Source organism: Pseudochaenichthys georgianus, chromosome 17, assembly GCF_902827115.2.
Source record: "Pseudochaenichthys georgianus chromosome 17, fPseGeo1.2, whole genome shotgun sequence".
Lineage (NCBI taxonomy): Eukaryota > Metazoa > Chordata > Actinopteri > Perciformes > Channichthyidae > Pseudochaenichthys > Pseudochaenichthys georgianus.
The window spans coordinates 29,959,299-29,985,366 of NC_047519.1; the positions used below are offsets into that span (position 1 = coordinate 29,959,299).

A 26,068-nucleotide genomic window follows, 5' to 3' on the forward strand; every position below is an offset into this window, starting at 1 on the left:
CCTTGATAAGATAGGGCATCAACCGACTGTGAAGATGTCCTAGGATTCACTTCCTTTTTTAAAAGAGCAGCACATGGGCAGAATTTTAAACGTTGCATGAATTATGCGAAACATCATCAGAGACATCTTTTATCTCGTTTTGTCTTGTATGCGATTTCATTTCCAGACAACCCTTATCAAGCAGTGGAAACTACACGGAGACCATGCTGGCATAACAAAAACAAAAACGATATTAAGGAACTCTCTTTTATGTTGTCAGGACTGTTTGATATTATTTAATGAAACGGACACTGGCATTGCTTGAAAGAACAATCTCTTTGTACCCGCAGCAAGCATCCATGTTGCTAAGCAGCAGGTAGCCAGCTTGGAGCCAATACATATTGTATTCAAGGATTCCTAGAAATGAAATATAATTGCATGTAGATTACTAATATCTGTTTGGCATGACTGCAGCAGGCCTGTTATTGACATGTGTTATACATCAATATACATCAATATACTGTATGATGTCATATCTTGGATAGCAGGTTATGTGTTATTCAGTTTACAAGCGTTTTTTCTTTTTAGCTGCAATTAAAATGTGTATAGAATGTAGTTATTCAATGCACATTTGCAAAGACACACACACACACACACACACACACACACACACACACACACACACACACACACACACACACACACACACACACACACACACACACACACACACACACACACACACACACACACACACACACACACACACACACACACACACACACACACCACTGAAGATTGAGCTGCTGTTGACGCCTGCGGTTTTAGGATGGGGTTATGGGCCGGACCATTAATGGCTGCCCCCAGAGCAACTGCTAGGCAACCCACTGAGACTAGGAAGAATAATCATGGACACAACCCCCCCCCCCCAACGCAGCCACATGCTATTTTGAACTTTTTGGACAGGACATCACTTTTTAATTACAGAGCTTTACAGCAGCTGGGAGTTAGATGTTGTTACCCTTAGATCCAGGAAAGCTTTTCCATCCTTTATCATCTTTATGCTAAGCTAAGCTAACTGCCTCCTGGCTGTAGCTTCTTATTTAACTGACAGACAAATGAATAGGTGTCTTTTTTCTGTTGTTTTTAATAGTGCAATCTTTAGGAAACCACTAGCTCGAAACTAGCTTTTGAGAAATTAGGAAGGACAAAGACTTGGTTTTACTGAGAGCTTCAGCAACCCAGTCCAGGTTAACTGAGGACTGGTAAAACAGGCACCATGACGAATAGCACAAGACAAAAGACCAATCAATATGTTTGTTTCCCCACTAACTCCCCTCCTCTCCCTTGAACAGATGTCTGTCCAGATAAACAGTCAATTTTTAAGCTGCAGATCCATGTTTCCTTCCCCTAGGCTATTATGCAACGGCCAGATAACTCAGTAGCTCCCACAGCGCGGATAATAAAACTCAAATTTGACGTTGCAGACCACTGGCCCAGCGTAGAGACCTGTTTGACACACAATAAGTACATCATAACAGACGTATCTGCCACATCTGCCGCTGGAGGTCAGCTTGACAGTGCACTGTGCTAACAAGTCAAGAGGAGGAACCTGTCACACATTTTAGGTTGGAGAAGATGTTTGTTACTGCAAGATCGCACTGTGAATTCATTTGAACTCTATTTGTGATTAGTTAAGATAAAGACGTCATCATGACATTCAAAAAGAACGGAAGTATATCAAGGTCACATAATAAATATATTTTTACATACACCAACTATAATCTGTAGCTTCTGAAACGGCTGCTGCATTGAGCTGGAACTATTTCATCCCACACATCTTGCACAACATTCTCAGCATTCTGCGTTTTATTTCACTGAGGCCTCTAAGAAAAGTGAGTCACAGCAGATGGATAGGCAGCTCTCTGGTCAGCTGGGCCATCTGTTATTGTTCCGTAAGGCGGCCAGTCGTCTTAGTGCAGAGCTGATCGTGGACCTGTAACGTATGCTGATGTGCTGATGTGGCATATGGTGATTTCCACGCTTCCAGCGCCTGACATAAACACACACCCACCAGAGTGCACAAGTAAAAATAAACCAAATCTGAAGCTAAGAGAGAGCTGATGATGGAGACATGTGAACCCACTCACTCCCTTATATATAATATGATTCTACATTCTTGTATGCTCCTAAAACACCCACTCACACACCTACAAGTGTGCAAAGAACATAGATGCATGCACACACTACTCACCAAGGGCAGCAGGAAGATTGCAGTCAGCAGGTAGCCTCTCATCGTCTCCTCTGAAGGGCTTGTATCCACAAAGCTCCACAATATGTGTGTGTGTCTCAGTGTGTGTGTTTTCACAGGGATGCACTGAAATTGCTCCCCTCAGCGTCACCACTCTTCAGCATCAAGGGCTCTGGAATATAACACACAGAGAGAAAAAGGCTCTGAAAGGGAACAAACAACAACAACAAGGAAACACAACAGGAAACTGCTTCAGTTTTTTATTTGTTATATTATTATAAGAAAAGCACTATACAGACATAAGATTGACATTTTGAAATGATTTACTATTAAACCTTTTATATGTTTTGGAAACTCGAGTAAAGAAAAGTGTTGTTGCTAACTGCAGCAGCGGAAATGTTTTAGTTTTTTAAGATGTTAGTTGAAAAGTGGGGAGTGTTTTCTTTAGACAATATCCTCGATGTTACTAAACATGGGAATTCAAAATACTACAATACCATGAGCATCGAACACAGTTGCCATTAAGAAGCAAAGATGCGAGTCAGTTGGAGAGCGAATTCAACTCATTTGAATTGTTTTCAGAGGATTCAAGTAAGGGATAATGTGCTGCGACGCGGTCATTATGGGGAAAAGAACACCGACAGGCTGATCAGGAGCCCGACGCGAAGCGGAGGGATCTAGATCGGCATGAAGGTGTTCTTATTACATGGCCACATTCTCAACAAAGTAACGTTATGACTCCCAATATTAATTGAAATGCTTTTATGGATTTAGAAAATGATTTTATTGATTTAAAAAATAGTTGTATGTATTGATTTAAATTGACATGCATCCGCGAAGAAAAATAGTCCGATGTTACTGTTTGAACTAACGTAGCAACGGCAGGAACTGCTTCGATAGCGTTTTTGAGGAGCTTTCTGATTACAGATTTGAAAACATCGCTGCTTGCTTTAAAAGTAGCACAATTCATTATGTCAAACCTTGGAAAGTATCTCGATATCCCTGCCCTGATGCCAAAGTAACTGCACACTGTATGTTTTGCCATTTGATGTATATGTCTGGACCGCTGCGTAAAAAGGAGGGTTTCTGCCCGTTACTTCTCCGCTGTTTTCTTGTCCCTCTTGTCTTTTTCTTTTCTTCACTGGGGACTCATCAGCCACTAACTATTACTCCAAATTACTGTGCTCTCCAAATATATTAAAATGAATGTTAAAATCCTCCATGTTGCTATCACACGACAGCGGAAAACTAAAGACAATCAGACAGTTTGCTTGCTTTTCAAACTGTTACATTTGAAAAACAGTGAGAGCGTCTCTTGTCAGTTTGAAAAGCCAACGGTAGGACCTGCTTGCGTTTTTGAGGAGCTTTTTGATTACAGATTTGAAAACATCGCTCCTTGCTTTAAAAGTAGCACAATTCATGATGTCAAACATTGGAAAGTATCTAGATATCCCTGCCCTAATGACAAAGTAACTGGCAAGTGAATATGTGTCGCCGTTTGATGTCTATGTCTGGACCGCTGCGTAAAAAGGAGGGTTTCTGCCCGTTACTTCTCCGCAGTTTTTCTTGTCCCAGTTCCAAAAGCAAACTGCATGCAGTTTGCTTTTCGGCCCAACTGTATACAGTTCAATCGACCGGACTTCTTTCTGAAGATGTGAGCGTCCTTAACAACGGTCAATAAGTCCTTGACAGCGGTCTGTCTGTTCGGTATTAACAACGTGTCACGTGTTCTGAATTGACCAATCAGAATCGAGTATTCAACTAAGCCATGTAATAATGAATGTTATCAGTGGTTTTCGCAACCGTTGTAATTTCAATCAGGAGAGACGTGATGTATGTAATACATGTTTATTATCCGTCACATTATATAAATGAAACATAATGATAGTTTATAACAAAAGAACGAAATGGCGTTTGGCGATTAGGGCCAGGTTTTGTAGGATATCATTCGGGAAGGGAAAGAACCTTTCCGATGAACCCCCCCGGGTCTAGACACTGGTGGTGGTGATAAGTGGTTAGAAGGGTTGGAAGGGAGAAGGTTAAGCTTGGTCCTGAGTTCAAACAATCAATCAATGTTTAGTCATATAGCCCGATATCACGAATGTTACATTTGTCTCAGTGGTCTTCACAGTGTGTACAGAATATCAGTATGACAATACAACACCCTTTGTCCTTAGACCCTCACATCGTACAAGGAAAAACTTCCGAAGAAAACCCAGTTTAAAGGGAAAAATGGGAGAAACCTCGGGGAGAGCAACAGAGGAGGGATCCCTCTCCCAGGACGGACAGACGTGCAATAGATGCCGTGTGTAAATTGAAAAGATAATACATTTGCAACATAGGTAGTCCAAAAGTTTGGAAATGCATGTGTGTGCATGCATGGAGTTGAAAGCAGGAGGCGAAGGGGTGGAGGAGGGTTGCGCGTTGACACCTGAAAGACAGCTGGTAGAAAAGGGGAGAGCATATATAGAGGGATTAACAGGTGCGATGATTAGGCTTGTGAATGGAGGGAAGTGATAGGTTGGCTAAGGAGTGGCGCTCTCTCTCATCTAGTGAAAGGAGCGAGTATTGCCATGACGTGCAATACGGAGTGATGGGTCTTCCTGTCTGAACTTGCGCTGAGCTTCATGAGTCGGACGGGCCAAACTGCCCCTACTAGTGAAGTGAAAGTGAAAAAGGACTTGAACACTTTGTAAAACTGAATGAAACGTAACATTATGACAAACACAACAACTTCCAACTTCTTTTAGTGGGATCACTAACAACTCAGACAGGTTTTAAAAAAAAAAAAAATAGGTTTGAATGTAAAATAACCACGTTTGTCAAATGAAACTTGATGTCTACCCCAAGCTTCCATAAGTGGGTCTTTTTTTACCCGGTGAGGTGGTTTTCTTGAAGTATCTTTGTAAAAAAAAAATCATCATTTCATATTCCAGCTATTCGTCAAAAAACATGTTTTGGATATCATGCCATTCAAATTCTAAATTTACATTTTAAGAAATTGTAGTTTTTGTATTACTACCCCAAGCTTCCATACGTGGGTCAAAAATGACCCACATGCATTTTCTATGGCATCCTATGGGAACCTTTGATTCTTATCACCTGTGGCTGTCAGGAATACATTCACTGTTGACCACAAGTACTACATCACAAGTGACACCTCTCACACAGCAAGATCTGATATCTGTCAGTATAATAATGATAATAATAATAATACATTATATTTGTAAATCGCTTTACAATATAAGGGAAAGTTAGGGTGGGGGATATAGGACTATCAAACTTGATCAACCGGCATGGATTGATGGGGGGGGGGGCTATGAGTAGATAAGAGGAGAAGGGATGAGTTTTGAAAAGGGACTGGAATACTGTGAGGGTCTCAGAATAGCGGAGATCATTGGGACAATATGTTCAAAACGTTTTTTCCAAAATGTAAAAAAAAATTATAAAATTATAAATTGTGAAAAATTAAATATAAAATATTTCTAATGTGAACCAAAATATAATACTAAATATTATACAAGTGATTTATCTTAACCAAAATGACAAAAATGGCATAAAAACACATATTATTCTAATACGGGTCCTTTTTGACCCACTTATGGAAGAGTGTAGGGTCCAGTCACTCGTGCATCTAAGGGTTAAGCTCAAAGACAAAACAATTCTGTTGGTTTTACATAGGACACATACATCTGTCTCCTGGATGTTTTGTATCTTATACTGTATAGTACACGGCCCCAGACCTCCACCCACTATAGAGTATCCCGATCTTGACACTACGTCACCTCACTTCAGCTTCTGTTCCTGTTATAATCACTATTATATGTCAGTTTGGTCATCTTGTATTCCTTCTTTTGGTAATCAACTGTGTGAATAGATGATAAAATCAATTAGTAGCTGAAGCACGGTCCTTTTGAACAACATATAAAAGGCTGATAGTCACTGATAACACCCATTAAAATGGCTGATAACAAAGAGATTCAGAGCTCTTTTGTAGGTGCAGTGGAGAAAATGCACCGTAGTTGCTGCATTTATCCAAAATTGAACACAAATTGAACACTGTATTACTTTTTTTAAAGTAGAACAGAACAAGTTTTAATTATTTTATTGAACAATTATTTGTTTCATTGAAGAACAAAAACAGGAATGTTGAATTAAATATCACTCATCCCCCCCAACCCCACTCATTAAAAAATGAACAAAAATGCACCCCCATCCAAAAATCCAGAAAGTCCCATTCAAAATGTTAAATGAAAAGAGCCCTTCTCCCTCCAAAAAGTTCCATCAAACAAAAGCAAATCTTCCTTCAAGCGATCCTCTGCATTTTGGCTAAACGCTTTCAGTCAACGGGCTCTTCCTGGGCCTCATCAACATCCAACTCTGAGTCTTCCTCTGCAGTGTCACTGTCCAGCCTTGTTGAGGATGGCTCTGTGTCCGGCTCAGAGAGCCTTAGGTTTGCCCGAATGCCAACCAGTTTGTGTGGTCTCAATAGCCATGCAGTAAGCAGTGTGCTATGGCATGGATATTCAAGTGTACTTGAATGACATCTATTTGTTTTAGTCAAGATTATGCTCAAATATACTTTCCCCAACGATATTTAAGTTCCCTATGAAGAGCCAACCTTCAATTTAGAAAATTCCCAGTTTATTCCCATAAATTCCCGTGGAAAGTTTCCATCTTTGAAAATTCCCGGAATTTTGCAACCCTAGTTATACTAGATCTGTCATCACCTGCACTCTAAATAACTGTAAAAGAGAATATCGAGACAAATCATATATTTTATGAAGGACAAGTTGATTACTAAAGTAGAAATGTGTAGAAATTTGGATTTATTTTAAGATGACGTGTATGCCTGCATGGGTCTGACTTTAAAACATCCCCTCTTCACCCCCCCCCCCCCCCCTTTCATGTCTTACTCATCCACACAGCTTCCTGAACAAAATGAATCACTGCGAACACAGAGCACACTGGCCAGCACCAGCAGACAGGCACACACACACACACACACACACACACACACACACACACACACACACACACACACACACACACACACACACACACACACACACACACACACACACACACACACACACACACACACACACACACACACACACACACACACACACACACACACACACACACACACACACACACACACACACACACACTCACACACACACACACACACACACACACACACACACACACACACACACACACACACACACACACACACGCACACACACACTTAAACTAGCTAAGCTAATTCATGCACAGACACACAGACAAATTCCTCTCTGTGTCCCTTCCCTAGTACTGAATCCAATTACCTCTAAAGCATCTCTCGGATGCTTTGTCAAATAGGACAGACCGTGCTCGGAGGAAAAGCCCGGAGATATAGAGGAGGGATAACGTGTCAAGAGTAGGGCTGAAACCAGACTGTCGGGGGTGCACGTTTAAACAGAAAAAACACACAGTCAAAAATAAGAAAGTCAGATGGAGAAAATGACTTTTCAGTAAAGGCATAACAACCTGAAATGTCACAGCAGCCATGTTGCTAGAGGCTGCAAATTCAATTTAAAAACAGTCCATGGTATTTACTGTAGGACAAATCCATATCGCTTTGATAGAGGAAGCACTGGTGCAAGAAGCAAAAGAGGAGAATCAAAACAATCCTGAGGGCAAAAAAGCAAGAGAGACTTTGATTTTCACATCATGGGATACATGTGTAAAAAACTGTGAAGCTTTATGGGAATTTAGGGGAAATATCAAATGGTGTTCAGTCCCAGTATTTAAGAAAACAGAGTACATGGGTTTATAGAATGCACTAACTGAATTGGTAATTATATCTAGTTGCCTATTAAATACAAGACACATAATCAATAAGCCAATCATAAATAATGGCTGATATACTGTATCAACCCTTTTGTTAGATTGGGAACCACATTTATTAGCACAGGCATTTGTGTGTGTGTGCACATACTCTGTGCGTGTCTAGATGCATGCTTCAGAGACAAACAAGAGAGAAAAGCTCTCCTTAATGATTAATCTCTATTTTAAATGGATTTTTTGAGAGATCACATCAGCTTCCTCCTCATGTTTGTTGAATTCCTCTGAACACCATGTGCATTCATAATTCATTTTTGGTTTAAAGCGATCCCAGTAAAACACTTTCATTTAACCTAAAAGCAAGTCTGGTTAGTGACTGCAAAAAGGTATTGCATGTCTGCCAGTGTGCACTCATTCAAAATCATTTTTTGGGCAGCTTCATGTTTTTTGCTAATGTTCATGAGCAGTAATAATACAGGGCATAATATGGGGTGCATAACAGGACCAACAGTTACACTTTATATTGCTAGAGTCCTATTTAAATCACAGCTTGCAAAATGTCAAAAGATTTGTGAAAGGAAACATGCAACAGTGTTTAATTGGCTACATTTAATCAGTGAAACCCCTGGAGCTCCGGAATAAAGAGGCTAATTTTGCCATTGCTATTTTCCCTTTATTCCCGCATTCGTAAACGTTTAATTCATCAATGCATGTGGGTGACCTTCGCTTTGCACATGGACAACATCAGCAAGAAAAGCGTCTATCCTTCATACTGAACACTCTCACTCAAAACCACACAGATTGCTCAGCGGCGTTTAAAGAATACATTTATATATATGTTTAACATATAGCCTCGGCTTGAGTGAATGGCTATCTGATTGAAGACGAGAGTAAAAGCGCGCAGCAGTCGGCTGGAGGAAAACAAGTGAAAGGAACTTACCGATGCGTAATTTTCACAGGCGCAAATATCTACACATGAAGCCATCGGTATTCACACATCCTCGCCGTGTTCGGCTCGTAATTGTTTCGGGAAATATCTTGATTTACTCCTAAACCGGTTATCAGCTGGTCCAGAACACGACAGGTGCCGTTGTTGTTGCTGCTGCTGCTGCTGCTGCTGCTGTTGCTGTTGTTGCTGCTGCAGGACGCACCGTGCAGGCTGCTGCGGCACCACGATGTGAGGAGGAGGAGGAGGAGGAGGAGGAAGAGGAGGAGGAGGAAGTTAGTTCCTTTGGGATTCGCACCTCGTCAGACAGAACCAAGTCAGACAGCAGTTTAGTCTACAAATGCAACTGGCAGGAGAGACGTTTTAAAAAACAAGTTGCAACACTGTATTGGAAGAAGAAAAACAAATCATCGTGTTTTTTTCACATGCGTGGGACTTTGTTCCAGATATCAAACTATTCATAAGACTCTAATTTACGCCTGCGCCTCTTATAGACACACAGTCTGGTTCCCTGCTGGGTGCAATTTGTGAGGAACTTATTCTGCTGCCCCATGATGTGTGTGACTCACAGTACCATACCGTTTACCATCTAATTCCCTGCAGGTGTTTTTCAGCAATCCAATGCAGGTTAGTAAGACTGAAGGCTACTGTGGCGTTTAAGTCCAAGGCATTTAAAGTCCCATGAAGGTGATTTATTGTAGCCTCTGGCATTCTTTTTTACTTTCAGTACCACGGACAGTTTCCCAAAAATAAATATCCTTAGGGCGTTGAATGGGTTCATTGTCCATAACATCATTTTAACTGCAAATGAAAACAATCCTAATACTAGCTGCTTAGAGTAAATCTCAACATAATTGATCCATGTTGTTGTCCTTGCACCAGAGTGTCGGTAGAAATGGACTGAGTCAACGTCAAAGAGTCGCAATAAAACACAATGACGCACAAACAGAGGGAAAAAGACCATAACGATGCTAAACAGCAATTTCCACACAATTTCAACTGCTATACACAATCATCACACAAAAGCACCAGACTGAATCAAAACAACCTCAAACCCAGACAAAGAAACCATGGCGATAAATAACTACAAAGACACAATACAACTTCCAAAGAGGTTCAAAACAACCACAAAGAGATGCACACTTATTACAAACTGACCTAAAAATGAACTCAACGGTGTTTGTTGTCCTTTTTAGACACAGGTTATATGATGTGTTTGGTGCCTTATACACAGGGTTGGGTTGTAACGGAATACATGTAACGGCGTTACGTAATCAGAATACAAAAACCAAGTAACTGTATTCAGCTCTCGTTACATTTGAAAAACGAGTAATCTGATTACAGTTAGCCTACTTTCGTAAACCTGAAGTGAATACATTTTGGATTACTTATTGGAATTATTGGTGGAAAGATTTCCTCACAACATTTAATATTCATTACTAGTAGGTACAGCCGAATCATCACAGCGCACACAAACTTTTACCGCCGCAGATGGACCAAAAAAGGGAGCGTTTGAAAAAAAAGGGGCGGGTTCGCTCAGTGAAACAATAACAACGAAACATGGAGGAACTCAAGTCTGCGTTTAAGTCGTGTATGTGTAGAGGTGTGTGTGGTTAAAACACATCAGCCTGCGGTCGCTCTTTAGCCTTATGATTCTGAAGGTAAACACAGCGAAGGCGGTGCGTGAAAGGCGGTGCGTGAAAGGCGGTGCGTGAAAGGCGGTGCGTGAAAGGCGGTGCGTGAAAGGCACTGCGCGCTCGTCTTCTCAGAGGCGGAGTTAACCCTCCCGCTGCCTCCTGGTGCTGCAGAGATTGCATGAAGTGAAGGAGGTTTTCCTTCTATAAAACAGCTGTGGGCAGCAGATACTGTGAGTGTCACGGACATTAATTCATAGATCAAGGCAGACTGGTGCACACACTCTCCTGTTTTGCCAATCCGGTGGTTAAACAAATATAGCTCTACACCCCTGGCCGAAATGTCCTTAAAATGAAGTCCGAGTTCGACATTTTAATTCATGTCCTGCCAACACTGGCAGGACAGAAGGCGACACGCCCGTTCCAAGCCGTGTCCCACACTCCTCACATCCCAAGCTGCATCACCAAAAAGTGTATTATGTTGTTGCATCGTTTCAGATGTTATGTTTTAGTTGTGCTCTTGATAGGCCATTAAAACAGTAAAAACACGTTCAGTTTCCTTTTGCTTTTTGTATCTCCTGTTCACCAAAACATACATCTGTGATGGAAAAAGAAAGTAATCCAAAAGTAATCTAAAAGTAATCTGATTACCTTACTTTTTTAAGACACGTAACTGTATTCGGATTACTTTCAGAGCCATGTAATCAGTAATCAGTAACTGATTACATTTACAAAGTAACCCTCCCAACCCTGCTTATACATATGGCTGTATTTGATTTGGAGTGAAAAAGCATCTAGTTATTGATATTAATCACATAACAATATAAGAGTTGTTTATTTGGTATTGCTTTATTTGATTGAATACATATTGTAATGTTTGGTTGTGTAAAGATGATTAACCAGGGCTTTTACTGTTGGTCTTGAAAAGTGTTTTATTCAATTTGAGATGTACCCGCCTTCTTTAGAACGGTGCTCCCCCATTGGCCCTGCGTGAATCCTAGAGCATTTCCAGTAGCAGCTATATGCAGGACAGTGCTTTGAGTGCAGGAGTGATTGATCACCTAGCAGGGTCTTTGATGGGTTGGCTATAAATCAATGAAACATAAAAAGTATTAAACCCTGCCATGATGTGGATATTCTCAGAGAACAACACAGCAAACAGGAAAGGCCACAACAACTGGCTTGAAGACACTCACCCTATCAAAATGTGGGGGAACAAAAACAATTCATGAAAACGGCTGATTGGAGGAAGGGTAGTGACGCATGTCTGCTGCTGTTCCCGGAACATTTTAACACTGTTACTGGCCTCAAGGACATCCATGAAAATGTTCCCATTGAGAGAAATTCAAAAATTATCTGCTATTGCAGCCTGCAATCTGTGGGCTATTTCTGTAGCATAATAGCAGGTAAGACAATGATTTGATGCTGGTTTCCATGGAAAACACTCAAGCTGCGTCTTTAAGTGCTTCAGATTTGTCTGAACTAGACAAGCGGGGTAAAACCATCTTTCACTGCTGTGATAATGACAACTGTGTGTTAGCAGAAAAGAAGCAGAGAGAGACAAACTAAATATTTTAAATATCTCAATGTTTTTTTCTTGGATTTTGATTTTTTCTGCAACATCTCCACAGACTGCCTTCCTTTGGGTCGCATGATAAAACAATCGAGTCATGGTTTCAGACATTCACTCAAGGGCAGAGCGACTGTGGATCATAATTGAAATGTCAGTCTCAAGGTTGAAATCAACCGCCTTCTGATTAATAAATGGACTCTTGACCTTGATAGCAGAATAATGGTTACCTTCGAAATATCTGGCTTGTTGGGTAGATGAGGGTTGTTTGAATTATATATTTGTGAATTACTTCATTTATACATTTTACTGGATAAACATGTTTTTTGTTTGGTTCACACTGAAACCCTTGCAGTTTAACAGATTTTAACTTTGTGGATCATTTTCACAAAGACAAGCCTTTAGTTAAGGTTCTACTACAATTTTTACAACGTCGTTAACGCAAATTTAAGCCAGGACATTTTGTCTCTAGAAATTAATTCGTTAAAATCATGCATTCTTACTGACATTGTATTAAATCAAAGAAAAGCTCAACAATTTGAAAGAAATTAGCAATTCAATACCTAATGGGAAATGAAATTAGCCCTGGAAAAGAAATCTTCTCCAACCAACAATTAATGTTCCTGACATTTTAAGAAAATTCAAGCAAAACAATGTTGCCTGAATCTGAAATGGGATATGAAGAACAACAGACACGATACAAAATGTAAAACATGAGCATGAGAGCCTCAAAGGATTTGATTTGAACCATCAAGATAAAGAAAAAATGTTCACAACTGTAAAATGTGAAATTGAATTCATGATTTTCACAGTCATGTGTTTTCATATTCATTATTACTAATTCAGTTAATCCAATTCATAAGGAGACGCTCAGTTGCTTTCTTTTCTTCAATAAATAAGACGATGTAGGCAATCAGTAAACGTCTCAGATTACATTTCTTGTAGAAAAGTCTCCAAATACAATATCTAGCTTTCAAAGTTTCAGATATGGTAAAATAGAAAAGGTAAACATACTGTACGTCGAAACAACTAACACACCAGCACATTTGTTTTCCATCCCTTGACATTTCAGCTCCCAGTTAAATGATTCACTTGTTGAGCTTAGCATTAGCTGGATAGAACTTGTGTTTATGTTATGTGCCGTTATGCAATAGCTAGTAAACAGATGAGAAGACTTTGATTCTTGTTTGTTGTTTATTGATCTAACTCAGTCTCTCGAAGGGGTGTATGCTCCATTGCACCGCCACTCAATGAAGCTCGCCACAGGACACTTCTCTCTCTCGCTCCCTTCGTCTCTCTTTCGCCATCAGGCACCAATCACACTGTGGGATTGCCATGGAGACTCATCATCGGCAGATTGTGGGAGGGAAGCATCAAGTGGTGGAGTGATAAGCCCACCTAACCACCTCATCTCAAAGAGGACGCTGTCGGGAAGCAGCCAAGACCTCATCCTCACCTCCATCCTCTCTTCATTCTCCTCCCACATGCCTGTCTCCCACTGAGTGTCCCTCTGAGGGGATTCATCAATCAGATGTGCACATGAGAACAAGATGAACTACTTCAGCAGAAGAGTTGCCTTACATGGGACGATTCAAAACGGAAATAATTACTGACCTTTTGGTTTCATTTTCTGACCTTTTGTTTATGCATGATGATGATTGGGAGAGTCTCCTGATTGGATGACTGGGAACAAAGGTGCATGATGAGGATGAAGGTGATGATAATGATGAAGATAAAGAGTGTCAGTCTGAAGATTTCCTCTCCGAACTCATGAACTGAGATTGCTAGAGATCTAGAGCAACAGAAAAGAGATCAAAACAGACAACATGGACGAGAACATTTTGTTCATAATTTGTGAATAGGTTTAAAACAAAGTTTATTAGAGAGAAAATCCTTAACAAAGAATGTATGTGTTTGCATTTTCTCTAGTTTAAACTCAGATAAAGACCTGCAAAGGTTAACACTGGTTGGTTAGAAAATATACTTTTTATTTAAAGTGGACCTATCATGCTATATTAGAAACATATATTGTAGGGCCATACCTATATAAAACATGTCTGTGAAGTTTTTTTTTCAAAATATCAAACAGTTTACCCATTGTAGCCATGCCTCATACTGCTCAAACCCCTCTTTTGAAGCCCTGTTAGAGAAACGCGGATCTTGGAGGAGGCGGAGCTAATGCCTGATCAGAATTCTACCGGAGATAAAGTTGAATTCGGTTGTGATAAAACGCCATCCTGTTTAAACCACGTCAAGGATTATTTCTGAAACAGTATGGAGCGCAAATGCTTTTTCTCTTGCAGGTTTATCACAAGGTGAGTTATTTTTTTATTTCCTGCTTGTTAAACACATGTGCTCTCCAGTACAGGTTAGCTCTGAGTGTTAGTTAGGCTTGCTAATGTAAACAAAGATGAGGTTACGTCCAAAACACGTCAGGCATTGTTTCTGATAGCAACTTTGCGGACTTTGTGGGTCCGCCGACGTCAGAGCGGATGGACACGTCAGATCGGATGGAAATCTGTATCCGCTCGTTGTACACCCGTTTTGAAAAGATTTGGGTACGGAGGAAAAGAGAAAGGGTTTTATTTTCTGACGCTGCATGAGTTCCCTGACGCACCGGGGACACATATTTATGCACAAAATACATCACAAAGTGCATTTTGCACGATAGGTCCCTTTTAAAGTTACCTTTTTGGCTATTTCAGCGCTATGGAACAAGGTTTTTACAAAGAGGTAGGTAACCATTTGTGTACATTGTGCACTGATGAAGGCAGTGAAGAAGAAGGAAGGGCTGCTTTCAAGAATGCCTGAATGCCACAAGATTTAAAAATGTTTTACAATTCTATGAGGAAATGCATTCAGTCTTTAGTGAGTGACACTGAATGTAAACATAGGCTTTGTTTGTTTATAAGAAAACCCCACAGGGCATCTTCCAGTTACACATGGCTCCTGCTGTTGTGTGTGAAGTTTCTCTTTTAAGAAAAGGTCATGTCTTTACGAAAAATATTATTGCCATATTGACATTAGCTTCCACTGTTTACAGAGGCTTTGTGACTGAGATAGTTGAATTGTTTTCCTCTGGTTCCCACACTGTGATGATAAACAGTTGGCCCAATACAGAGAACTGATTTCTGAGTGAGGATTCACATATTGCATGACGAGGTAGAAATCCATCCATCAATGTTGCCCTCAGTGCAAGACACCATTGCTTTTATATGAACTCATTTTCAAAATCTTCTGAATTCAGCACTAAATCTGTTTAAGGTCCTGTTTTTAGCATTTTAACATTAACAGATCATTAATTTAGATAAATTGACATAATTATCCCCAACAAAGAGATCAACGCCAAGAAGATTGGCAGCGTCAACCGGCCTTTTCACTACATTTTGAGGTGCTACCCCAGTTAAGATTTCACAGGAGGTCTGCTGGATTGCTTCATGGCAAAAATAATGAAGGACGAAGATGAGGAGGGCCGCTGAGCTTCCAGCACAGAAGGAGCTAATGTTTTCTCGCAATGGCAGATGGTGAGATGAGCAAAAAAGGCTGAAGGAAAAATCTCAGTTCTCAGATACGAGCACTCGGACTCTTTCTTGCTCTTAAGAATAAATGCATGTGGAGATTTTATGAAGCAAGAGCACCAACCAACTAAATATCACTACCATGTGAGATGAGTTCATTCGAAAATGATCTAAACAATGCATATGCGACAATTTCTTGCAAATAAACTGCCCACTGTTCATAGATACCAGATATCTCCAGGACAACAATAAACTGAAGTGATGTATTGAGGTTGATATGAAACATACATAGACTTTCATGTTTATTGAGTAATTTCTCTGGAGTCGTGAGCATGGGCAAAGGGCCTGTACCTCCATTTTGTTCCTGACAAGTCTGCTCTAAAGCTTCTGAATGCCTGCAATGTGCGACTGGCAGTGGGGATTAACTTCTCTGAGCATGCTGATATAATTGCAGGTTGTCAGAGAATAGAGCAAAGCAGCCCAACAAAATGTTCTGTAATGGATGACACATGTCGTCACAAGGTCCTTTCACTAGTGTGGGAGAGGAGAATGACAAATCACGCTTCAGAAGACTCAGTCGGGGAGATTTCAGTGCATGTGAGTGTGTTTGTTTGTTACTATGTTCAGAAATCTCCACAGAGGCCAATCTAAGCAGCAGTGTTGCATAAAGATGGATAAGAAAATAAGAGAACAAATGTTAACTTGTCAGTCATAATCTGTGTAACTGCAATACAAGGATGCACCAATAGTCACTTACTCTAATGAAACACACTGCTTGTTTCTCTCTTTAATAATACAGTGTGTGTAGATGAAGCTTTGTGTTGTATCTTCAATGTGTGTAGTTCATGAGCATGTCCATGTCAGTCCAACTGTGCACATAAACACTGCTCTTTTTAGATGGTATTTCACTACCGCTGTGGCTTGTAACCTTTTAAAACAAAGCAATGTCTTCCTGTCAGCCTCCCTTTGGTTACATGCCATACCAGTCGAGGCCAGTTATTCTGTTTTATTGGAATAGTTTGAAAAGGCGTGAAAGGTTTGACATTTTTGCATATTTATCAAGAAAAGGGAGGGAAGTCAAAAAAAGGAAATCATTTAGTGTAGCAAAGATGTTTTTTTGCCACTAACACTCATAATCAGTTTGACATTTTTGCCATCTTTGTTAGAAAAGCTTTACGAAATCTATTGTGTGCAACCTCGAGTTGTTTGAAAACATGGATCTGTGGCTTTTACAAGCCAAAAAACATAAACTTATACATGAGGGACTACTTTTGTTACGAATGGGTGAAGCAGGTAGGACTCAAATGCAGAATAACGAAAAGCGAGCTTTATTAAATAAATTAAAGCTGTGGCAAAACAAGGCAGAATCCAAAATATCCAACACCAACGAGCAGCACAAGGAACACAGACCGTGGAATGACATGGAGGGGAAACAATGAACCGACATGGAGCACAGGGGAAGACTAGACTAAATACACAGAAGGGTAATCACAGAACAAGACACAGCTGGGCAGGGGAGGAGAAACACAAGGACAACAGGTGAACACAATCGGGTAATCAGGGAGGGAAACAGACAGGCAGGAAACGGGGGTGAACACTTTACACAATAACACAGGAAACCCAAAGACAAGAAAAACACCAACAGAAACAAAACTACAAACGTGACATAATGTGAGAATCGTGACAGAACCCCCCCCCTCAAGGGACGGATCCCAGACGTCCCAAAAAAAAAGGTCCAGCAGGGTGGGTGGAGGGGGACCGGAGGGAGGACACATAACTAGGGCCAAGAAAGGGTGGGTGGAGGGGGTCTGGAGGACGGGTCTCGGGCGGACGGCCCGGGAGCAAGGCAGAGACCAAGGACGGGGTCTCGGGCGGAAGGCCCGGGGGCAAGGCAGAGACCAAGGAGGGGGTCTCGGGTGGATGGCCTGGGGGCAAGGCAAAGTTCAAAAAGGGGCGAAGGCCACAGCGGGCAAACTCAGGGGGCCGAGCATGAGGGCAAAAGCAGCAGCAGGAAGAGTCAGGGGGCCGGGCCCGAGGACGACCAGACAGCTCCGGAGGCCGGGCGGGACCCGGTGTCGGCCGAACAGGAACCGGAGCCAGTGGGACAGGCTTCGGCAGGATCCCCCACGGAAGAGGACCAGTAGTTGGCAGGACCCTCGGTGAGACAGGTGATGGTGGGGCCTCCAACGGAACAGGACAAGGGGTTGGCAGGACCCCCGGCAGAAGAGTTGTCGGCAGGACCCCCAGAGGAACAGGACATAGGATTGACAGGACCCCCGGCAGGAGAGCAGTCGGCGGGACCTCCAACGGCACAGGACATAGGGTTGGCAGGACCCCCGGCAGAAGAGTAGTTGGCAGGACCCCCGACAGGAGAGTAGTCGGCGGGACCTCCAACGGGACAGGACAAGGAGCTGGCAGGACCCCTGGCAGAAGAGCAGTCGGCTGGGCCTCCAACGGCACAGGACAAAGGGTTGGCAGGACCCCCGGCAGGAGATCAGTCGGTGGGACCTCCAACGAGATGGGACAAGGAGCTGGCAGGACCCCCGGCAGGAGAGCAGACGGCGGGACCTCCAACGGGACGGGACAAAGGGTTGGCAGGACCCCCGGCAGGAGAGTAGTCGGCGGGGCCTCCAACGGCACAGGACATAGGATTGGCAGGACCCCCGGCAGGAGAGTAGACGGTGGGACCTCCAACGAGACAGGACAAGAAGCTGGCAGGACCCCCGGCAGGAGAGTAGACGGCGGGACCTCCAACGGGACAGACATACGATTGGTAGGACCTCCGGCAGAGGAGTAGTCGACGGGGCCTCCAACGGGACAGGACATGGAGTTGGCAGGACCCCCAGCGGAACCTCCAACGGACCAGGACATTGGGTAGGGACTTGAGACGTGACTCGAGAGGGGAACTAGAGACGGAACTCCAGAGGGGACTAGAGGAGAGAGGAGGAACAAGAGGGACTAGAGGAGGGAACTCGAGAGGGGACTTGAGAGGGGAACTAGAGAGGGGACTCGAGGAGGGACTAGAGGAGGGACTAAAGGAGGGACTAGAGCAGGGACTAGAGGAGGGACCTCGAGAGGGAACTGGAGAAGTGACTAGAGGAGGGACTAGAGATGGGACTAGGGAATTGACTAGAGGCGGGACTTGAGTAGGAACTAGAGATGGAACTCGAGAGGTGACTGGAGAGGGGACTCGAGAAGGGACTCGAGAAGGGACTCGGGAAGGGACTAGAGAAGGGACTTGGGAAGGGACTAGAGAAGGGACTTGGGAAGGGACTAGAGAGGTGACTAAAAGGGGGACTGGAGAAGGGACTAGGGAAGTGACTAGAGGAGGGACTTGAGAAAGGACTTGAGAAAGGAATTGAGTAGGGACTAGAGAAGGGACTAGAGAAGGGACTATGGCCGCTGGGACCAGGACTGGGGCCGGAACCATGGCTGCTGGGGCCGGAACCATGGCTGCTGGGGCCGGAACCATGGCTGCTGGGGCCGGAACCATGGCTGCTGGGACCGGCACTGGAGCCGGAGCCGCTGGAGTACGGGCTGGAATCCTGGCCTTGCATCTTCCAGAGACCTTTTGGAGGCTCCGTGGACCTCCAAACGCCAGACGGGTTCCTGAGAAAAGGTCTGAGGTTGGAACTGGAGCCGCTGGAACCGGAACAGAGGCCTGGACTATGGCTGTGTGGGCCAGGTAATTGAGCAAGGAAACATAGCTCTGCGGGCCGGTACTGGTGCATGGATCCATGGCTGTGGAAACCGGAACTGAAGCCGGGATCATGGCTGTTGGAGCACGGGCCGGAATCCTGGCCCTGCGTCTCCTAGAGGCTTTTTGGAGACTCTGTGGACCTTCAACAGGACAGTAGTTGGATCCCAGGAAAGGGTTAGAAGCTTGTGCCAATTCCTCAGGGCTACTTGAAAAGGTTTGTAGCCACTCCGGCAACAAGCTCCTGAGCCAGGGCTTGCGAGCAACCTCCCGGCGTGCCTCCTTCAAAGCAGCCTCTTTACCCCGTCTAGATGAGGCGTTCTTCCAGGTGTAAAAAATGTACTCCAGAGAATACCCAAGACAATCCGCCTGTGGGGCCAAAACATCGAAATCTGCTGAGTCCAAATTTGGTCGGTTCATTCTGTTACGAATGGGTGAAGCAGGTAGGACTCAAATGCAGAATAACGAAAAGCGAGCTTTATTAAATAAATTAAAGCTGTGGCAAAACAAGGCAGAATCCAAAATATCCAACACCAACGAGCAGCACAAGGAACACCGACCGTGGAATGACATGGAGGGGAAACAATGAACCGACATGGAACACAGGGGAAGACTAGACTAAATACACAGAAGGGTAATCACAGAACAAGACACAGCTGGGCAGGGGAGGAGAAACACAAGGACAACAGGTGAACACAATCGGGTAATCAGGGAGGGAAACAGACAGAAAGCAGACAGGCAGGAAACGGGGGTGAACACTTAACACAATAACACAGGAAACCCAAAGACAAGAAAAACACCAACAGAGACAAAACTACAAACGTGACATAATGTGAGAATCGTGACATCTTGCCTCTCAGGGTTTGCTTCTCTACCCTTGTTGTTATTGTAAACATTAAGCTGACCATCAAAGAGATGAGCGCAGTCATGGTTGATTGCAACTCTGATATTCCACGAAATACTGACGTGGGAACTCAAGTTTAGCAAATAAGAGACATGTGTTTGTTGTATACCATTTGTTTCTCAGTAATGGTGTATATGCACGTTTAGAATGGTACATCCTATTTTCTGTAAACAAGGAGGGATAAACACAGTAGCAGGACATTGATATGTAAATGACTAACACAGCGGGTCAGAGTGATATTTAGTAGCCAGGAAAACTAGAAATTAATTATGAAACCCTCTCATTTTATATTCAGGCTAGCTCTGTTTATTCTAAACACTGTGGCATTGATATCTTTGTTTTTCACCACTATGACATTATTTCTAAGTCATTGCCTTGCTAATGATGGCAGGCAACTCTTTTAAATTGCCTTCCACAGGTTGTATCTACACTTAATGGTTTGTTTGGAACATTTTGCATCTCCTGCACACGTAATAGTTCAGGAAAATACAATTGTAGGTAGTTCCCACCCCCAGTCAGTAAAGTAATCTTGCTAAATGCTCATTTGTGCACATTCTTGACGCCATTTGCCATGAGTAAATCTGACATATTTATCTTCTGCAATGTGTGTTTGGCATAAAGGTTGCTTTCTTAGTTTCTTTAATATTTCTGTCCTCACTACTGATGGTCATTCTCAGCATTTACTAACAACCTCCTCAGACTTCAGTCAAACAGGTCTATGTATGAACAAAGTAGCTCAGTTGATTATTGGTTGCCATGAGCGACATAGTAATCACTGTCATTCTTCTTTAGAAAACTAATAATAAGGCGAGTGCAAGCCAGCTGCACAACCTCTGGGCTTTGTTCAAGCAGCTGGAGCTTTCAATACGCTACAATGACCATTTGGCCTTTTTCTGATGACTGAGATCTCATGAATCTCTCCAGGCTACTTCACAGGGTTAATGCTGAATGCTACTAGTTGGTGACCCCCTGATTGTATTTGTTCTTCTAATACCACAATGAGGTAAAATGCTGCATATTAACCTTTCTTAGCTGTTGAATGAGCCTCCATGGTATCAAGAAAGTCTTGTACCACTCAGGATTAATGGAAACAACTTTGAAGATCCCTAACATTTTTATCTAACAACATCATCTGCACAGTATTCTGATGTATGACCAAATACCAGCAATAAGGTATTATTACCATCACCCTTACATATACACTTAGTGTTTAATGCTTATTAGCAAATGTTACCATGCTAACACTCTGAAATACAATTGTGAAAAAGGTCTGCTAAACAAAAACATGCTAGCATTGTCACTGTGAGCATGATAGCATACTGATTTGAGCATTTATCTCAAAATACTGGGCGTATCATTTGGTGGCATAGCATTGCGGTTTGAAACTGAATATATGTCTTTGCTTACATCTGCTAAGACAGTGGTTCCCAAAGTGGGGGGCGCAGAGGCATGATAGGGGGGGCGCGAGAGACCAGGAGGAAAAATGGTTAATACAAAAAAAAAAAAAAAGATTAAAAAAAAAATCATAGTTTGAAAAAGTATTGATTCGAATATATGATACAGTACTATTACGTCTGGGTCTCTGTGTTTCATTAAAGCTCGGCTCTGTGTGTGTGTGTGTGTGTGTGTGTGTGTGTGTGTGTGTGTGTGTGTGTGTGTGTGTGTGTGTGTGTGTGTGTGTGTGTGTGTGTGTGTGTGTGTGTGTGTGTGTGTGTGTGTGTGTGTGTGTGTGTGTGTGTGGAACGAGCCATTTTGTGTGCCTGCGCGAGAGAGAGAGAGCGCACCGGTACCGGAGATCGTAGTTGTTAGCTTCTGGTGCTAGCGAGCTACGCTAACGGATATAAAGAGTTTTTTCAACAACAAAGTGGAGGAGAGTCCTCTCCTCTCAGACTGAGAGACTCAGTGAACTAAAGGACTCTCTGAGTGTTTAGATAGTTATCTTTAGTTATCTCAGTGGGTCTCAAACATTTTGGTCACTATTAATGTAAACAATTATTATACAAAAATAAGAGAATAAATGAAAAACAGGTATGAAATACTATATGACAGTAAAAAAAGAATAAAGTTTAAAAGGGTGATTTGTAAAATATCCATAAAGAAAAAGTAAATCTGTTTAAACTTTACAGTTCTGTTTCAAATGGGTGTTGAGAGATGTATTCATAGATCTCTTCATTTTGCACTCAAAGTGCACCAGATTGATGCTTTTAACTTCAATATTTAAAAATAAATCTTCCGGAGCTTGCCCCCGAACCCCCCTACTGTATGTGAGGTCCACACACCACCTAAAAAATAGCAATTTACCCCTGCTTACACCTATATGCATCGAGCCGTCATTGTAACTGTCATTAGCCTCATCCCAATACCCTTCCTCGACTCCTCTCTTCCCCTCCTCCGGGACTTGACCCGGAAATCGATCAAGACACGCCATGTTGAAGGACGTCCCAATAGCTGAAATGCACACGGAGGAGTCGAGGAGGGGTGAGGGAGGAGGGGTGCGGGAGGAGACGAAAGGGAGGATACACGCGAGCAGACTACGCAGAAGTGTTTTCACTACTCGCGTATAAAAGCCCCGCCCCCACCTTCACAGCTGGTCGATTTCAACAGAGGAAAACCGACAACTGGAAGATGAGTGGAAAAGCATCACAAGTGCTATAAGTGCTCACAACTCCGTAGGAATTATTATGTGCAATTCATTTCTAAAAGGCTTTCACATTACTATAATTATATTTTTATTTAAATGTAGGCTACATTTTACACCAAAACGGAACACAAAAGCAGGACCATTGAACATTGAATTCCTAGACTAACAATAGAAAGATCCATTCATTTAAATAAATATTTAACAACAAATGGGCCGGTTCTAAGGGGTTATCCAGTTAAGCCCGATGAGAGGGGATACAGCTGTGCACATGTCATCATTAACAGACGTAGTTTAAAAGTGACGTTTGAGTGAACTAATTAATACCTGAGGAATCCTCTGTCCTTGTGTCACCTCCTCCTGTCTCTCGCTCGCATTTTACGGAGGCGGAGCTAAGACGCACGGAAGGGAAGCGAGTGAGGGAAAGGAGGAGTTGAGGAGTGGTATTGGGATGAGGCTCTCGTGTCTCTCGCTCGCATTTTACGGAGGCGGAGCTAAGATGCAAGGAAGGGAAGCGAGTGAGGGAAAGGAGGAGTCAAGGAGGGGTCAGAGTCTAATCCCGCCTGCTCCAAATAAGGGCAAAGAGGCAGAGCCAAGGCGGGACCTGCTGCCTCCGAACTGGAAGTAAACAGAGCTAGCTCAAGCTAAGAAGCTAAGCGAACATGAAATACACGCATACCAAGTTACTGCTAACAGTGTAGTTCCCCTATATAAACGTTACATTCATAATCAAATGAGACAATCTGCAAGAGAATTAGCTATATTTTGTTATTCTTAATGCTTGTCATTCACACGTTAAGAAAATAATTACCGATACATAGCAGAACAATTGTGGCGATGTTCAGCTTAATAAGCCTTGTTCACATAATTTATTTAGCTAATACTACAGCAGGCGAACCAAGTCTGCGTTTCGCTGCATTCCTTGATCTCCAGTTATAACGACGGACTCCACCGCCCGGACCTAACGGAGCCGCTGTGGGCTAGCTCCGGGACGCCGGCTGGAGCTAGCCCCCTGCGGCTCCGTTAGCTCCGGCGGCCACCACTGGGATAATTGGGTCCCCTATTAACATTTGCTCCCGTTTAGCATTATGGGCGTCATAGCCATAGACTATACAACTCTTACCCAAGGCTGAATCATAAACTAAAATGTATGCATAAAGGGTTACGTCCTTAGCTGGCTAATAATTAACAAGCTAAGCTACCAAGCACACAAACACCTGCGAACGGGGTTAACATGTATAATATTATCATTTTAGACTTCTTTGAAGTTCTGTTAGTATATTCAAGCGCACAGCACGACATTTTAATTGTCTGGTATTTGTAACAATATTCTCTAAAAGGCACAATCACCACGAACACGGCTAAAGCTAAAGGGTCAAGTACAGTACTATGATGACTAACTAACGTTGTAGCCTCTATGGTTGTAGCCTAGCAGAGTGGACAAGTTGCTGTTAGCTGACAGTGAGGCATGTACGTGTCCATCAAAGTGACCACGCCCTAATTTATGCAAAAACTTTAATACCTAATATAAATAAAAGGGTTGTGTTAGAAAACAATTCACTCACAGATTCATAATCATGAAGGTTGTGGAATCTAACTATCGATAATAATCAACCCAGTCTCACGGCATTTCGTGTTCACCAACACGATTTTTAATCTATTGATTCGTGTTCACCAACACGATTTGCCCCTTTTTTTCGTGTTGCACAGCACGATTTTAAAAGCAATGTATTTCTACTGGTAATGTGTTTCGTGCCTGCAGGCTGCAGCACGTCTTTTTCTCCGGTCGGGTCGTGGAAGACCGGAAGCTGTGTGGTTCATAAAAACATGTTCTTACTCAATATCAAGCCACAGTTATTGCTTTTATTTTAAATCGTATAATTTCGGACTTTTGTTGCCGTCTGTGAGGAAAATAAATGGGGCTCAGAGCCTCAGGATACTGAAATCTGTATTTTTTAAATCTTTTTTTCCTTCTAATTTGTTATTCTTTTCAAAATAACACACTGTTATTTACTCACCAATAACACACAATTATCCTTGCTTTTATTTATTGGTTTAATTCCATAATCTCGGGCTTTTTTGGCGTCCGTCAGGAACTGAATTTCAAAATAAATATAACCGGAAACAGACGTAGGCCTATAAGGGACATTTCGAGCATCATTGCGATTGTCAACATTTCTGAGTTTAGGATGGCCGAAGACACTACACTACCCATAATCCACAGCTATCGTTTAGGACTACAGTCCCCGTAAGGTTACGCAGAGCGTCAAACAGCTGTGTGAAATGGAACGTGTGAAATGGAACGAAACCACGTTTTATTTAATGTTTAAATAAAGGTTAATCCGTTTTTCTGTTTTGCACCTCCTCCTATTAATATCTTTGTACATCCTGCACTAAACTGTTTTATTGTAGAGATCACTTATAGTATCTTCTTGATTTTTTATATTCTATATTTCTATATTTATACTTTCCCCCTATGAAAGTATGTACTCTTAATATTTTGTTAATCAAATATAACACATAAAAACAATAATTCAATAACGTGCTTTAACCACTAGGAGGTGCACACAAGGTACACACAGCCATAATAACTTTGTATTTTATTAGTGTGTATGTACAACATCTGAAGATGTATAGTTGTATGCATGCTTTCACATAATTTTACAGCATATTGCTATACTATTTCAGACTCAGTATTTACATTCTTACATTCAAAGAAAATCAGTAATATCTTTAAAAACTACAGTCCTTTTCTATCAACTGTGCACCGTTATGGTGTAAATATAACCTATCTATGAATTAGATCAAATGTAAAAGTCAGCCGAATTAGTGTTGATACTGCAAGGAGATGTATCCCGGCTGTTCCCCAGAGTTTGCTGCTTGATTGGGATGAGGCTACTGTGTATTTGCGTGGGGAGCATACTTGCCAACCCTCCCGATTTTCACGGGAGACTCCCGTTATCATAGCCCTGTCAGATTTTCCGAAACGGGATTTGATTGGCTGGCGCTGGCTACTCCGGCGTCTCCGGCGTCAGAAGTTGACGGCCGTAACAGCCCGTCCACACTACAGCGTCGACAACTCCAATCTGCCCATTC

At 42.4% G+C, this 26,068-nt stretch overlaps 1 protein-coding gene across 6 annotated transcripts in view; it reads right to left on the bottom strand.

The window, feature by feature from the left end:
* The window catches only part of LOC117461764 (pituitary adenylate cyclase-activating polypeptide type I receptor-like), a 30,671-nt gene extending 21,331 nt beyond the window's left edge, over nucleotides 1-9,340 (bottom strand). For 2 of the 6 annotated variants that reach the window (XM_034103674.2, XM_034103673.2), the window contains exons 1-2: nucleotides 9,006-9,340; nucleotides 2,234-2,402 (exon numbers count right to left, since the gene is read on the bottom strand). In XM_034103674.2, coding sequence (XP_033959565.1) covers nucleotides 2,234-2,275 — 42 coding nt within the window. In that variant the 5' untranslated portion in view covers nucleotides 2,276-2,402; nucleotides 9,006-9,340. The remainder of the gene's footprint in view (nucleotides 1-2,233; nucleotides 2,403-9,005) is intronic. The other 4 variants (XM_034103676.2, XM_034103675.2, XM_034103677.2 and 1 more) reach the window with 3 other exon arrangements.
* Nucleotides 9,341-26,068: the final 16,728 nt, after the last annotated feature.